This window comes from Leuresthes tenuis, unplaced genomic scaffold (assembly GCF_036924035.1).
Source record: "Leuresthes tenuis unplaced genomic scaffold, fLeuTen1.0.hap1 SCAF_6, whole genome shotgun sequence".
NCBI lineage: Eukaryota > Metazoa > Chordata > Actinopteri > Atheriniformes > Atherinopsidae > Leuresthes > Leuresthes tenuis.
Window position 1 is genome coordinate 6,838,943 of NW_027325360.1, and position 16,136 is coordinate 6,855,078.

The following is a 16,136-nucleotide window of genomic DNA, read 5'->3' on the forward strand; positions in this document are numbered from 1 at the left end:
TTATGTCAGCAGGTGGCGTGGTTTTAATCTTTGGTGGGATTTAAGATTAACTTTAACCATAAAACACAATTGCTATTACTGTCTGCAAACTATTTGTTTCATACGACTAAATGTTTACTTCAGCCACACTGAGACATCAGTTCAAAGTCTGGAACCATCACCAGAATTAGAGCTGTCAGAATGTGATGTTGCCCATTGGTTGGTATCAGATTTGATTTTGGGAATCAAGGAATCTCAACTCTGATCCCAAACGAATAACAAAAGCAAACTGAAGAGACTTACGATGTTCATCAGAGTGAGGAGATAATTCTGCACATGCTCCTTGCCATGAAATCGAACCACGGAGTCGTCGACTCCCAACAGGATTTCAATGTTGTAGTTGTCCTCCCCAGCTTCCCGGCGGCGGCGGCGGCGGCGCTGTACAGTCTCATTGACCTGCCGGGTTACTGACTCAAGGGTTCCTGGAACATCAAGCTCTGGTTCTGCTCAGAGATCGAGACAAAGGAGAGAGAACTTTGAATTGTAGAAGCAGGAGTTCATCAATGTTTTGAAACTCAACTTCCAAAAATGCCTTAAGTTTGTTGCTCTGGGTCATGAGGGATTAAATCACCTTTCAGACACAAATGTTTGTGTCTGCAGCAGGGCCTTAACACTTAAATAACTATTTAGTGAGCTCACACCTGGATTGAGCAAAAACTATATTGTTAGGAGGGTTAATGAATCAGAAAAAGATGGAGATGCAAAGTGAAGGGAAAGCCATGTGAGGAGGTCCAGCTGAACTTTAATCACTCATTCACAGAGCATGTGTGCCTTCAGATTTAAACGGGTGCTCTAGCTTGTTCCAGTGTGTCATATCATTGTAATTTCCATTCCTCTTAGCTTTGGACTGTTTGTAAAACAAATCAAGCGACCACTCTGAATGCATTTTTCATTCCGACTTAACACTACCTGCAAAATGCTGCACACATCTGCCTTTCATACTGTTCACTCATCCGCGGCGTTCTCGGATAAACATCAAATACTCTTGGGCTCATGGTGCTGAAAAGACAGTCAAGGCCCAAAATCTGCCAGTGTGGAGCGATAAAAGGTGTGCGACACTTAAAAGATTTAAACCCCATTTAAACCCCAATTCTCTTCAATACAAAGGCCAGCAAAGACAAACAGTTTATAATATAAGGCATTTTTACACTTCAGAGATTGTCCACTGTGGTTAAATAAGAGGAAAATCCCATTTGACTTCAAAGCAAGCGGCTGTCTTCATCACATATGAAAATGAAGTGTTTTATCTGACTTGACAGTTTTCGGTACCTTCTGCACCTCCTCCCTGCAACTCAATCACACCAAGAGAATTGATAATGCTTCCTTTCTGATGGAACGAACCACCAGTATTTCAATTTTCCTTCATGCTGCTTAGCTGAACACTCTTAAAGCACAATAAAAGGCCATCTCTTTGGAACCTAGAAGGGAGCTGATATGAAATCCTTTATCTGCTCTCTGCCCTGACGAGAGGAGCCACTGTGAGATGTGATTGAGTGGCCACAGATATCCCTCATTCAACGCTTCGCTGCTTTACACTTGGAAGCACTGAAAGTGGAACTTTCCCTCACAATGATCCAAATAAAATCCTTCTTTTGGTCGTCAGCCTCTTGACTGGTTGAGAGTTGCTGGTTGAAAACCCAGCTGGGAAAATCTTGGCAGCAATTTGGGTGAATCATTGATGAGCCCCTGAGCGAGACTGTTTTGCTTTGCTGGAGCTGCTGGTCCATGGTAAGGCTGTTATTATGCCCAGAGCTTGTTTTGTTTGATTTCAACCACCAAATGTACTTTAGATAGTTTGGTACAAATTCAAACTGAGACGATGCCCGCTCTGTGCACTCAAGTTCAAACCAGACTATCACTGAGGTTTTCAGGCAGAGTTCGTTTCTGGCTCCGGCTCTGTCATCAGCAGAGTTATAGTAACTCTCATGTCGTGTCAGGAGGTAAGTAGGTAAAACTGCCATTAGTCTGCAGAATTCATCATTCAATATTTGAAATGAATATTTCAGAATGAAATTGTTAATTAAAAAACAAAAAAAGGTTTTTTTTCACTCCAAACATTGAAAACCTTTGTCTAGACATGAAAAGTCGCTTTTTAGACAATCAGGCTTGTTTCCATTAACTGTCACGATCCCAGATTGTAAAGGAGGAGAGGTGACAGGCATCCAACAAACTGAGACGTCATTGGAATCTGACATCAATTAAACAGAATCTTTGTTTGTTTTTCTACAGCCAACAGCTGTATTTTCACATTTTAAGATGTGGGATTAACGAGCCACGCCCTCAGGATTCAGTGGCATGCAGCAAGCCTGCCCTCTTCTTCATGTTTATAAGTATTGGCCAGGTTTATCGTCCTGAGGCAGTAACACATGACTGCTCTTGCCATCGGGCATGTGTCTGGTTTGAGTGAGGCATGTCCATCAGACTTATGTGCCAAAACTCTTTCTTAAGACAGGATAAACTGACTTTAAGTGAAGTTAAAGATTTTTTTGTTGTTATTGTTTTCGGGCTATTCATATGAATTACCCCCTTGGGCAATTCTCTACCAGCTTTGCCATCTGGACTTTGAGATCACATCCCTTTCCTCTTCCCTGATCCTTTCAAACTGCATCAGATTGAATGAGAAGTATCCGTAAGCTCAGACATGTGGATCATGTACAAGTACATAGCATCAATACCGGAAATGTCATTAAATGCTGACAAAACCTCTCTGATAGTCCTCAAAGATCCTGCTGAAAATATAATAAATTAATCAAAACAGTATAAAAAAAATGGCTACATCACAGACCTCTAGCCTCTCATTTTGATAAGCATCAGCACTCATCTATATAGGCAACTACAAACTGCAAGCTAAAATGTTTTAAGTAGAGCTTTCAACGCACAGATTGGTGGAAATGGCCACCACTTCTAGAAGTACAAGAGTGATTAATATCACAGACCACCTGCCTTTGAGTGTGATGGCTCCCGTAGATTCTTTTGTATCTATTTAAGAGCAGCGAATTCCTCTGTCTGAACCTCACAGTCAGGGAGAGCATCTTCCAACTGGTGATGAATAAAAACCTGCTCCAGTGAGACAGCACAGGTTCTGAACTAAAAATGTGCTTCATGTGAGTTCATGGAGCCCATTTACAAAGACACCTGAGATAGTAAACAAAGGTCACATGGAGTCACAAGTAGCTTGTGTGTTCAAGGCTATTCGGCCATCAGAAAGTTTGGCTGTGTGGTGATTCAAAGCATTTCCCATTTCTGTGCTGGTGAATCCATCTTAATCTGACACGTGCCACAGGTTAAAATCTTTTTCTGATATTAAAACCACTTGAGATCAGATGAAGAACAGAAGCATGTTTAACTCTCAAAACAAGGTGAAGACATGTTTCAGTGAAGTTTTCAGCTGATCAAATGAACTGAATGCAATCCCTCTTGTAAAGCACCCAGAGCTGAACAAGGCCTCCAGTCAGAGCCTCCTGTGTATGAATCTCTGGACCGAAAGAGAACTAAAGATTCTTGCCAACAGTTCCTTGGCGCTCCATGAATTTCGCCTGTTTAAATACAAGACTGAAATAAAAAAAATCAGTTTTTTATTTCATCCATATTGACTGAAGATACAGCACTGGCAAATACTTAGAAATCTCAAGCCATAAATAAAAGCACAGGCCATTTTTCATTTTTGCAGGGATGCTTAGGGCCACAGACAGGGCCAGTGATTGAGAAGAGAGGGAGCTAAAATAAATAGGAAGAAATGGCTGCCACCTCAGCTGTGGCCCGGCTCCTACAGAGTTGGGATTGTGGAGCACATTCCTCCTCTCCACCGCTCCCGTCATGACACAGGCATTCTTGTGCCGCAGGCCAGCTCCCCCCTCCCTCTCCTGAGTAAACAGGCTTTCTGAGGTCCCTACTTCAAACGCACAGGACTTCCCCTCAGCAGCGCTCCTTAAGACTGCTAGTGTGCTTCAGTCAGTGGCGAGCCTGCCACCCCCAACCGCCTCTGCCTCACCCCACTCCGGCCCAAAACCCGGTCCCACGGGAGACCCGCCATACAGGAGCAGCAGCCCAGGAGACGGGGGCCCCCAGCCAGCGCCTACCCACACGTGGCACAGCGCGGCAAGGTGGCAATGAGGCCAGCCAGAGCCGCCGCAGGCTAAAAATGGCACAGAGGTAGGAGACAGGCAAGTTGCCATCAGACTGGAGTGGAAATCTACTGTCTGCTGTGACGGCATTAATATACACTCCACATGCTCACAATCCAAAAACCTCATTAGTATGAAGGGTACAACGAGAATGCTGTAATGACAAAGACAGCAGACAGATGTGTACATATGTTTGTTTAGTAAGGAAATGTAGGGCAAAGTGTCTGCTGGGATGATGCAGAGTGAGGCATTTCTAATCATAAATGCTATTTCATCTGACAGGAAACATGTGGAGTGTCCTCATTAATGGGAGTACGCAGTAAGTATCCAGGGTATTACAGTCACAATAAGCAGCATCTGGCTTTGAGCTGGAATTTTTTCTTTATTGTGGATCTGCAAGACTGGTCTATATACTGTATTATGTGCTTATTAAACATACAGACGTATGTAAAAAAAAATGGGTCAAAAAGATAAAGCTCTTTTTTCTATATGTTCTTTAGAGTAGTTAGAGAGTTCACACGAGGAACTTCAACATTTAAAAATGTAATGTTAGAGATTATTTTGGAATGACAGATTCTGAGCAGGATTAAAAGAGCCTTTAAATTGAGTTTGAGCCTGATGAGCAGATGCTGTTCTTAAAGGCGAGAGTTCAAAGACAAGAAATGAAACTTCATCAACAGAGACACTGCTATGTCAGAAGAGGTTTTAGCCTCGAGCGGACTAAGACTCCTGAGTCAGAGCTACTAAAACCATCTCACTGTCATGTTTCTGCAATGACTTTAACTGTATACTGTAAATGCTACACCATTAGTGTCGGCATGAGACCACAGATGTCCCCTGCTACACAGATGCCCTTGAGAATGGCTTCAAGTGTGATCAAACAGAGAGTGAAAAAGCCCGACTCGTGCGTGACAGGAGAGCAGCTTGGAGTATCGCCTTGATCTCTCAGGTTCAAAGGCAGAATTCTCCAAGGAACTCCGTAAAGATGACATAATACAACTTGTATAAACATTTACCGTGTGGGACACGAGGCATGCGAGACAAACGGGTCAAGAGGGTCAGTTAGTGACAAGAATTCATTTAAAATCCAGTGTGATCATGAATGTAGATGGTAAAAGAGATGATATCATAGATTGTATTGAGTCCAAACCACACAACCACAGAACTCTAAAGTTTCTGTTAAAAAACCAACATATTTGCCTCAGTCTAGCGATTTATTTCTGATACAGTAAAAAAATGTATTAATATTATTCAAGCGTATTTATGGCTACTTGTGCCTCATATTTTGAATGTACTGTAGTGTCATCACTCATTGTCACACTGACAGGCATGACACTAGTTCTTAGTCCTCATAGCAGGTATGTTACAGGCCAACAAGCTACTTGATCATCATATGTTGAATTTCTATTACTGGTAAAAATAACTGGCAAGTTATTCGAAAATAAAATGTAACTGTAACTGACAGTTTCTTGTGGGGAGGTAGGAGATTAAATGAGACATAATTTCACTGGGATCAAGGCCAAAAACCATCAAAAGTGCTAAAGCTAACCAAAAAAAGAATTGACAGGAATAAAACATTAATGTGTCCAATAAAACTTTGGTGGCATAGTTTGTGAATGAATTACATGTAGATACCTACATACACTGAGGCTTAATGTTTCACAACTTCATTTCAATCACTCACAACATAAAACCACCAGCCTAAAAACAGCCACAACTCATGAAAGCTAGCTGGGTTTCCATTAACAAGCTAAGCTAACCTAAAGCTATCTTTTAAAAAGATCAAACACATTTCCATTAGCTTGTTTGTCTCACGTAGGGTGGGGTGGAGCGTGGTGATGAAGGAAGGACCCCGATGCAGATATTTCCAAACAAAGACTTAATTTATTTCAAAGAACAACAAAAAGTCACGGCTGAGCCGGAATACAAAAAACAAAACAAAAACTAAACTATGAAAAACCACTTGGCAAAACAAAACCTGATAAACCTGACATGACATGGGCGACTGTGGCATTGATGACGGCGAGAATCTGGCACTGAACATGAAAAAAAAACCTGGAAACTAAATACTGAGGGGAGGTGATTGGTGAGTGAGTGCAGCTGAGGGGATGAAGCTGATGGCAGGGCAAGAGAAACTAAGGAAAACATGGCAAAACTGAAGACTAACCAGAAACTTAACCTAACAAAACATTCTGAAGCCAGTAAACTAGGTTGCATAGTGTTGCCAGAAGGTGGTGGTATAGGCTGTGGGGTAATTCATGTAATTTGCTTGAAGAAGTAGTTACCCTAACATAACTGGAAACAAACATTGAAGAGGAAAAAATGATTGTGGTGGATATCAACAAGAGGAAAATGTGAAATAGAGTTCTTTTTCAGGAATGACTTTCATTTCTGGGAATATCTGAGATATTATCTGACATCCGGGAAGTGTGATGGTTTAGGGAGTTTATTGTCTGCCCATTAAGACCAGAAAAAACTGGTGAATCATGTCATTTTAATCTTTGCCAGGTCAGACAAGATTTACAGAGTTGTTTCCATAAAGCTAAATGCTTTCTCTGTAATGGGCACAAGCCCCCCTCTTTTTTTTTCTTGGTTCCATTCACCTTTTTTATTGACATCCTCTAACTGCAAATTAAAAATGACAATGTAAACCTGGCACCTGGGCCTCACTCAGTGGCCTGTGGGGTTTGGCAATGATGTGTTGGCTGCTAATCCTTTAGGTCCTTTGCGGGAAAATCCTTGGATTGGGATTGTTGTGACTGGGATCTGGGGAGTTTGGAGGCAGGGAGGCTCTTCATCTTCGTCTTTGGGTCATTCCTGAGCAGTATTTGTGATTTGGAAAGGCACATTGTCCTGCTGGGGTAAGCTGCTGTCTGCAGGGGTGGGTCTTTGGAAGGAGTGTTTTCTAGCTTGGCAATATTAGTTACGGGGTTGGCACAAGTCTAAGAGCTGTAACATCCACATGAATGCTGGCATCCCAAGGTTAGGTTGAGTAAAAAGGATTTATGAGGTCACTGAAAAGATGCTCACAAATAATATGCTGCAAACTATAACATCAAAGCACAACGGGGTTAATCCAACAAACCCAGAGTGAGGACATCCTTGGTCATGGACTCTTTAAGTCTCTTGTGTTAACAATGTCAGCAAGGCGTGACGGCTGTTAACACAGCGTGGTGCTGTTCAGGTGAAAAAGATTCTTTTCTCTGGTCTTTGAGCACATAATTCATATATCTCTCCAATATACACATCTGATGCATGTCCTCTATTAGACTACACCAAGAAAACAATGTGTGACAAAATGTGTGACACTGCTGCAAAGCATACGTGGCTTTCGTTGTGGAAATCTCATTTTACATTAGCCATGAAAACTGTTTGATACTCTTGTTGCACGGCTTCTTTCTATTTGGCTCTGGATACGGCTTTCATTAAAGTATGGACATCAGGTACCTTTCATCGTGACTATGAATTTTACATTTCCACTAAACAGGAGTTGCCTTTTCTTTATCATTTTGCGACTGCTGTGGTTTCTCTATGAAGCTGCGGTTGATTTAGTGCTGGCCATTTGCCTCGTCATGTCAGGGAATTTTTCACATAAAAGCTGAAATAATTACACAGGCTTTTATGACCAGGGTAATATTGTTTTAGCCCTTTTCTTCCCTCGTCCTAAATGCCGTTGAAAATGAGCAGTGACAGCAACAACAACAGCAGCCTAATTACCAGTAGCGCACTACAACTGGAGAAAAGATGCTGGACGAAGCATTTCACACAGTGGAGACACCATGCAGGCCTGTGGTTCAATGCTGAAGCGAGATGGGGATCTTAAAAAGGCGCATGTGTGTCTATGTACATTCCTCTAAGGCCCACCTGAAGTTTCTGAATGACTATAAACTGGCTTGTGGGGAGTTTTAGGGTATAACATTGAAGCCAACACTCCAGCTCCCACTGGGCTTTATTTTAAAGCATTACTAATGATTTCTAACTCTTTGCTACTTTGCCTAACAAAATAAACTATGGGGCTTTTATTGTAGGAGTAAAGGGACTGTGTGTGATAGAAAAGGTTGGAATAGAGGTTTCTTTTCATATTAGCAGTAAAGCAGGCTACGAAAATGCCTCGCTTTGACCAGACTCACTGTACGATTGTCCCAGTTTATGTTTTAATAGTCTTGTTATGTTTTCTTCCTCATCTTGTTTTCAGGTTCCAGGTCATGCTTTTCCCCGTCACGTTGGGTCCACTCATGTCACCTGTTTCTGTTCACAGCTGCACGTCATCACTGATCACTTCCCCACAGTATTTAGTTTCTAGGTTCACTTGCACTCATTGCAGAATCCTCCCTTACCCTTCATGCCACAGCCACTGAAAGTGAAGTCTGGTTATGCCTCATAGTCTTGTTTTTTCATAGTTAAGTATTTTTGATTATCCGGCTCAGCCGCGCTTTCTGTTCTTGCTCCTTGTTTTTTGGAATAAACCTTTTTTGAATTTTAAGTTCTGCATCTGGGTCCTACCTTCCACCACTGTATCCTGACAACGATAATGGGAATGAAACAATGTTGGTTATTGTATTGGTGATTTGTAAGTTGTTTAACGATTGATAATGATATTTAAACACGACACAAACATATGGAAGGTGTAAATGTCATCCATGTACACGGTAAGAGCGCCTCAGAGTGCAAAATGAGTTGCTTACAGAAGAACTTGATTTAAATGAAAATCCAACTGTTTGAAGGAGAAGGTAAAAAATTTAGCACACCCTTAAGCAAAAGGTTTTAGTTTGGTAAAATTATTTTCTGTGTTTTTGCACCCGTGACAAACAGAATAAATAGCACTCAAAGTTTGCTATTAGCTAACACGTGTAGCCGCCAAAGGGGAGATTTTCAAGCACTAAAACACGGCTCAATGTTAGTTTTATAAATGTTAAGTGGCAAAAGACGTGACTCAAAAAATATCCTGTAAGTAATGCAAAGTGGACAGAGAGTGCTCACCTGCTCTTAGAATTAGTAAGCTTAGCCGCTAAGTGTCCAGTTAATTTGTGAGCTAACACAACAACATGGGCTCCTCTCGTTGCTCGTTTTGTTTCTCTTCCTTCCCCTCCCTCTCCCCTTCTCTGTTCTCTTCCATGGGACCCGTGAATTGATTCCAGCAAAAACATTCTGACAAATGTCTCAAATCCTAAAACACACCTGGAGGAGAGAGGAGAATCTTTTGTGTCTCTGATGCATTTTCCCACGTTGAAAAAAGCATTCTAAGTTAATGTATTTGTTGGCATGAAACGCTTTAACCCTGGAACTGAATGCAGCCATGTCGCACTTTGTCACACATATTCAACTGATGGTTGTAAAATCTCAAAGACGTATGTCTGATTTATTTAAAAGCCAGTGTCCTTGTCTCTTCTGCTAACATCTCAGGTGGTAGCTAGGAAGACATGACGGAAGGAATCAGGGAGAAAAACTGAAGACGTAGAAAGTGGGAAACCAGAAAATGGGGTGAAGTCACACACTTGTTAGCCAGTGATGAAACACAGCTGGGAGAGATAACAGGAGAGCAGTGATGGTTTTATTCAGCTGTGACACAACAGGATAACTGACCTTTCCACACATATGGAATAAAAACTGACCTGTCAACATCAAAACAACACTCGAGTTTGCCAGAACCAGAAATTAGTCCAACATTAATATGGACTTTACAAGAGGCGACTGCTAAAAACAGAATCCAGGCCTGAGGCTAAGGATGAGGCAAAGCTGTGCTCACAAAGACCGGAGATTCAAAATGACAGCAGAAGAAGAAACCTGCAGCACAGGCTGGTCTTCTCTCACCCTGCAGACACCAAGCGAATAGAACAACAACAACTGGAGACCAGAATTAGACCAATGCTTGTGTAACAGAAGCCAATATTCCGAAACAAACAGATATGAAGCTATCTTATGAGCACAAATAAAACACAAAGAAAGGTTGTTAACTTGAGATGCTTACTCTGCTGTTTAACATCAGTCAGTGCACCTGATTTCACATCAAAGTTCACATCTGTTTCTAAGCCATCATCGTGAGTTGCTCTAATAAGCAGCTGGAACTCTTAAATCTTTGTAGTCACGTCACTGTGGCAGGTGAAATGTCACATTTCAGGTTTTGTTTTGCATGCAGATAATATGAAAATGTAAAACTAGCCAAGAGCTGACCTGTCTTCCACCAAATTTACATTTCATAATTACGAATCTACTCATTTCTAAATAGAATCGGAGTGCACAGATACTGATGTCTAACAGACCTCCTGATGCCAATTTTGCGGTGGATAATTCACTTAGGAAGAGATATTATACTCCTAGGCTTTTCCTTTTCTTCCTGTGTGTCATGTCTTTTTTTGAGCCTGTTAAAGGTCAGCATAGTTATAAAACCCAAACTTTACATCAAAGGAAGGTATTCTCTGCTTCTGAACTTCCTGAAACTCTTCTGTAGTCCAGGCTTTTCCATTATTCATCTTCCTCACCATGACATACATTTGCAAAATGCCAGTCTAATGGCTGCTTTAGAACACTTAAAGCACACAATGAGCAGCTGCCCCACACTGTGACAAAGTAGGTGAGATCCCCTCTACTCACCACTTGTCCCTTATACGTTAGTCTTATCCATTAGCGCTTCCATCACATTTCACCATTTCACTATTGTTTACGATTGCCATGGAGAAACCTGAGTGGCATTAAATCAGACACACAGTCATGGATTCATTTGGTTATCTACACTGAGTTGCAGGCTTACATAACATTTAGGGGTTTTTTTTGTTCACACTTAAAATTGTCCTTTTGTTCAGACCCATCAGGCGAGCTTTGGGCTTGGGTTCAGCTTTATGGAGTGCTACGCAAAGCTGATTTGTTTTTTTTCCATCTGGTCTCCATTTAGGCTGCAGTTGATGGAAAAGATGTTACCTCAAAAGTGATGCTCTAGCCAGAAGGCACTACCTGGCTTAAGGTATGGTTGATGTCATAGACTGCATCACTGGGCAAAACCAAGACGACGGCTTTTCTTTTTATTGTGGCACTTTTCTTTTGTGTGTTTAATTTCTTTTGAAGAGGTTGTATTTTTCCAGCCATTTGGTCTGTGACTGATTGAGTGACGGTTACTGTGTACGCTGACCCCTTCTGGCTATGATGAAGACTAAATCTGAACAGATGTGCCTTCGATTCTATATAAAGTCAGTTGGATATTGAATATCTGGGGACTTAAGAGGTAACATTGTACTTTGAAATATTTGTTCAGCAGCTATGCCAGCTTGCCTTCTTAAGACTGTGACCTTAGTTTTTCTAACGGTTTTCTAACGGCTAATTGTTTCTATCGTAACAATTGTCTTAAATACTTTGAGTGCATCATTTGAGCACTGATAAAGGTTTTAAACAATCTGAAAAATGCATCATTCTCAACCTGAATGAACTGTAATATCCAAATACGCAAGTTCAACCTCACATAGGTTAGTTTTGCTTTTGAAAATCTCACTGCTCACATAAATCTATCCTACTTTGCTTTGTAGATCATGCAGGACACAGTACTTAATCTGCAATATCCACTGTATAATAGCCACTGTATATAATAATAATATAATAACAATGTGCAATTTTCTTTTTACGAGCCCAACTGCTGATTCTGGTGGTATTACCTGCTATTGTATGTCCCTGTTGTCTTTCTTCTTTTGGTCTCTTGCTTGCTGCTGTAACATGTCAATTTCCCCATTGAGGGACAATAAAGGAAATCTAATTACCATTCTGAGACTAACTTCTCTCCCACATTAGCTGCTTCATATTCACACCAATTAACAAGAAATACTGAGCAGAGTGATTGATACTGGAAACTGCCTCTGAATGTTTAATCTCATGATGATAAAGATAATGATAGCTGACATTTGTACAGTAACAGGGAGTGCTGGTTAATGTCTTTTCCTATGTGCTGTACCTCTGTCAGCATGGTTTCATGCACAGGTGAGTCGAGCTTCGGCTACAGCTCGAGTTTGCAGCTTAACTGGACCACTGACCTCATGGGAACAGAACAGAAGCTACAGCTCCAAAGCTGTGTGGAAAACATTCAACTGCTGCTGCTTCTTTGTGTTTTATTGCCTCAATATCTAAATATTTACTTGATATTCCAGTTAATTCTAAAAATGTCTAACGTGTTTTTTTCCAACTCAATGTTTTATCCAAAACTTTAAATCTCTTTAAATATTTTGTGGCTTTGATGAAGAAAGTCTTAAACTAAAACTAAAACGCCTCCATATATAACCTTCATACTGGAACTCATTTGAATGTAAACATTATGCAGGCATGTGGACGGAAAGAAGGAAGAACAGCTGCAGAACTTTATCAAGCTTTGACCGATCTTGAAAGGTGTCTTTTTTACCTGCTTTGTGTGAGCATTGTGTGAACTTGCCCTCAAACACTTAACTGAAAACTTGAAAGATACTCATAACAGAAAAAACTTAAAAACAGGCATTTAGGTAGGGAATTATAGTGCAAATAAATGAATCCTTTTTTGTGGTGCCAGGGGAGTGTTCTTCTTTTTCTGGCCTGTCTTTTAAACTTTAACATCAACTTGAAAGTCCCTGGTAGTGCAACTGAAAATAATACATATTCTGACAACCTGTATTGTACCCAGATATTTCATTCACCTGCAACAGCTGTTCATCAAATACAGCATTACAATCATAATGTGTTCATTTTGCCACGATGTTAGATGCACTTTAAGTGTTTTAGCTCAGACAGAGCTAAGCTGACACACTGTCCCTGCTCCCAGTCTGAGCACATCATGGCTCAAACTGCTTTTGACTAATGCAGAGCAATCTTTTGATCTCATTTTTCGTAAGGAACCAACTAAGCTGAACTATCTTGCTCTTTACTCTCATATGGTAAATAGTGCCTCTTTCTGCTGGCAGCTTGCTTATCTGTTGTTGTGCTGTTGAGCAACAGAAGTGTGGAGTATGCGACTTAAGAGAGGGGGAAAGAGTGAGTCTTGCAGAGGACAACGGCGGTCCTTGTTGGGGTCGGTCAGTTACAACACGCTGCAAAACTTAAGCTTCATTCATGGCAGGGTGCGAACGGCCTTTCTGGAAGAAATGCTCACTGTATTTCCTTTCAGGGAGTTCAATATATTTTTGTGACCTGCATCCGGGTTTTTTTTCCCCCTCTCTTTCTCTCCAAGAACAAACAACCCAAAGTCATCGCTGAAAGGTCGAGTGACAAACTGTTTCCACTCTTTCCCTCCCAAAAACAACTGATAAAGCAGTCGAATGTAAGAAGCTGAAACCCTGAAAGATCAAGTTTGGGGGAGGTGTACGTTTGTGAATGGTGCCTGTTTTGACCTGCACATAGGATGTTTTCTGCTCTCTGCCTCTTGATGGGTTGGTAATTACAAAACCTGCACAGATGCAAGTCTCTAAAAACAGCAACTTCACAGTGCCGCTGTGGGATCTCTGTAAGGATTTCCTGTTTTTTATTCTTCCTAAGCCACTTTTTGGCTATGATTTCTGCAGTTTGTGATGCGATAATGTGATATAATGGCTGTCAACATAAAAACAGATACCAATGCACAATGCCCAAGTCGAAGCACGGTTCAGTTGAAGCCAAGAAGAAGTTCTCAGATATAAATAACAAACTGAGACCCTGTGTGCAACAAGCTGTGCTGATACGTAGTCCACCCTTCCCCGTCTCATCTCCTCTGTCACTCTTCCTCTCCTCCACTCTAACTACCACTCACACCCACCAGGGCACACGTCCTCTTACCTGAAGATTTAGAATTGCCAGTTATGAGTAGAGTGTCTGATGGGTCAGCATCAATGGCCTGATGAGGCCCCCCCCTTCGCTCATGTGTCCTGATAATGAGGATGCTGTGGCTTGTGTGAGTAAACACTTTACTGTGATGTTCTGTTGATGAGACTGGGTGACAATGGCCCGCTAGCAGGCAGTGTAGGTGCCCTTTAAACCCATATGTATGGGAGGAAACTGCACTGATAACACTTATAGAATAGTATGACAACAAGAAAGGGAGGCACATTTAACTTCTACTATAAGCACTGTGTACATCGATGAAGTTTACATTAGATTCCCTTTTTTACACTTATCTTTATAAAAGATCAGAACCACATTCTGACAACAACAAATGATCTCCACTGACCTGTGAGCTTGTGCTTTCATCTTATGAAACATCTGGCTTATTACATAACTGGCAAAAAAGCTTAGCAGAAATTTGGAGCACTCACATTTTTCACTTCACAACCAACTGAAACAGAACCGCACTTAATCACAACATGAGCACCGGGTCATTTCTTAGACGTGTATGGTGCAACTTCCAGACATCAGGCAGTGTTTTTACAGCTCCCCGATTCTTTCACAATGCAATTGTGTTTTTTGTAAGCCACCGAAAGTGTTGCAACACTCCAAAAGGCTCAACTCTATTTGTGTTTCAAAAACAGCTTCAGCTCTTTTCCTGGATGAGAATCTCTGGATGCAGTGTCATAACAAAGAAGAAGAATTTGAAATATTTGGCTGGATGGGAAGAAGAAAAGAGAATGCGCCTGAGCCTCTTCCAGCAGCCTTCTGACTTTTAGAGAGCCACTGAATGACTCACAGCGAGTCGGAGGGGAACACGATTCAGAATATTGCTCAATGCTCTCAAGGTCTTTTCCATCCTCCTCCTAGATTCTTGGCTTCGACTGGAGTCTCTAATTCTCACCAGGTTTAAAATGGAAAGAACTCATCAGGCATACGCAGGGCTCATACTTCTGAAGGCATGAGGCAACGTGGAAAATATCTCCCCAATCTGCTGGTTCATTATGCAAACATGGAAGGCTAAAAGACAGCAGGTGAGGGCATGAGCTGCATTATTGAAGAGGCAGACCAAGAAGAAGGAGGAGACAACTATTGTTGAATTCCATACATGTCAGAAGTCTAGATTTGTTTTTTACTTCAGCACGCACGCACAAACACTCGCACAGTCCTCAGTGATGGAGGTTTTCACTCACCTCTGACATAGCTAAAATTACTGCTGTTTACAACATATAAGAAGAACCATCCTCACTTACAGCCCAGGAAACAATCCATAACCTTAAATGATTTCAAATTACTACAGGTAAATTGCTTTCCATTTTAACACACACACCTCTCGCATCTTAATAATAGAAATCAGACAGGGACGTAGTCTTTTATGAATTAGTGAAGATATGGTGGGTAGGTGTGCACAGAATTACAGAGTTACAGACAGGTGTGCACAGAATTTCAACATCACTTCCTGTGGACTGCCTGAATCCATTAGCTCCAACTGAGGACTCATTTGCTGCTGTCACGAGGCATCAGAACACAAGCTATGCGTTCATTTAAGCTCAGCAGAGTGCTCTCATCAACAGCAAATTAGTCCAATCACTGGTTTTTCCTTCACTGCTTCGTGTAGAAAGTGTTAACCGTTTGGATTTTAAAAAACAGTATTTTCCAATGTAGCACATATTATAGAACTTAAAAGCAATATGATGGTATGTCTTAGATTCTAAAGGTGCTCTATGTAGGAAAACAAAATAATCTAAACTGTGAAAAATGAATCTAAAAGAAGAAGAGAAAGCGGTAGCCCCAGTTCTGGCAGTAGTGTTGCCAGATTTGTTGCCAGATTCAGCTACTTTTCAGACCTCCCTCAGCAGCAAATCTGGCGACTTTTCTGACACACCTAAGCTACTCCAAACAGAAGAGAAGTGACAATATTACGCTGCAAGGAGATCTAGTTGTCTGCTGTGTGTGAGCTACAGATCGACAAGTAGCAGACTTGCCAGCGCTCATGCAGAGTGAACACTTCCAGCACCACAGAGCAGAAGAAATAGAGTTACAGACAGTAAAAAAAATGACCCTTAGTTACAGACATCCAACTGTGTCTGTGAGTCTCTCCGGCTCATCATCTGATATTTAGAGGGATTCCAACAGCTTGAAAATAAATAATTAAAAGCATTATTTACACTGTGC

General features: G+C 41.3%; 1 protein-coding gene across 1 annotated transcript in view; it reads right to left on the reverse strand.

The window, feature by feature from the left end:
- The window catches only part of adamts3 (ADAM metallopeptidase with thrombospondin type 1 motif, 3), a 143,966-nt gene that overhangs the window by 86,948 nt on the left and 40,882 nt on the right, over positions 1 to 16,136 (reverse strand). Inside the window, exon 5 of the mRNA XM_072387340.1 lies at positions 283 to 482. Within this exon, the coding sequence (XP_072243441.1) occupies positions 283 to 482 (200 nt within the window). The remainder of the gene's footprint in view (positions 1 to 282; positions 483 to 16,136) is intronic.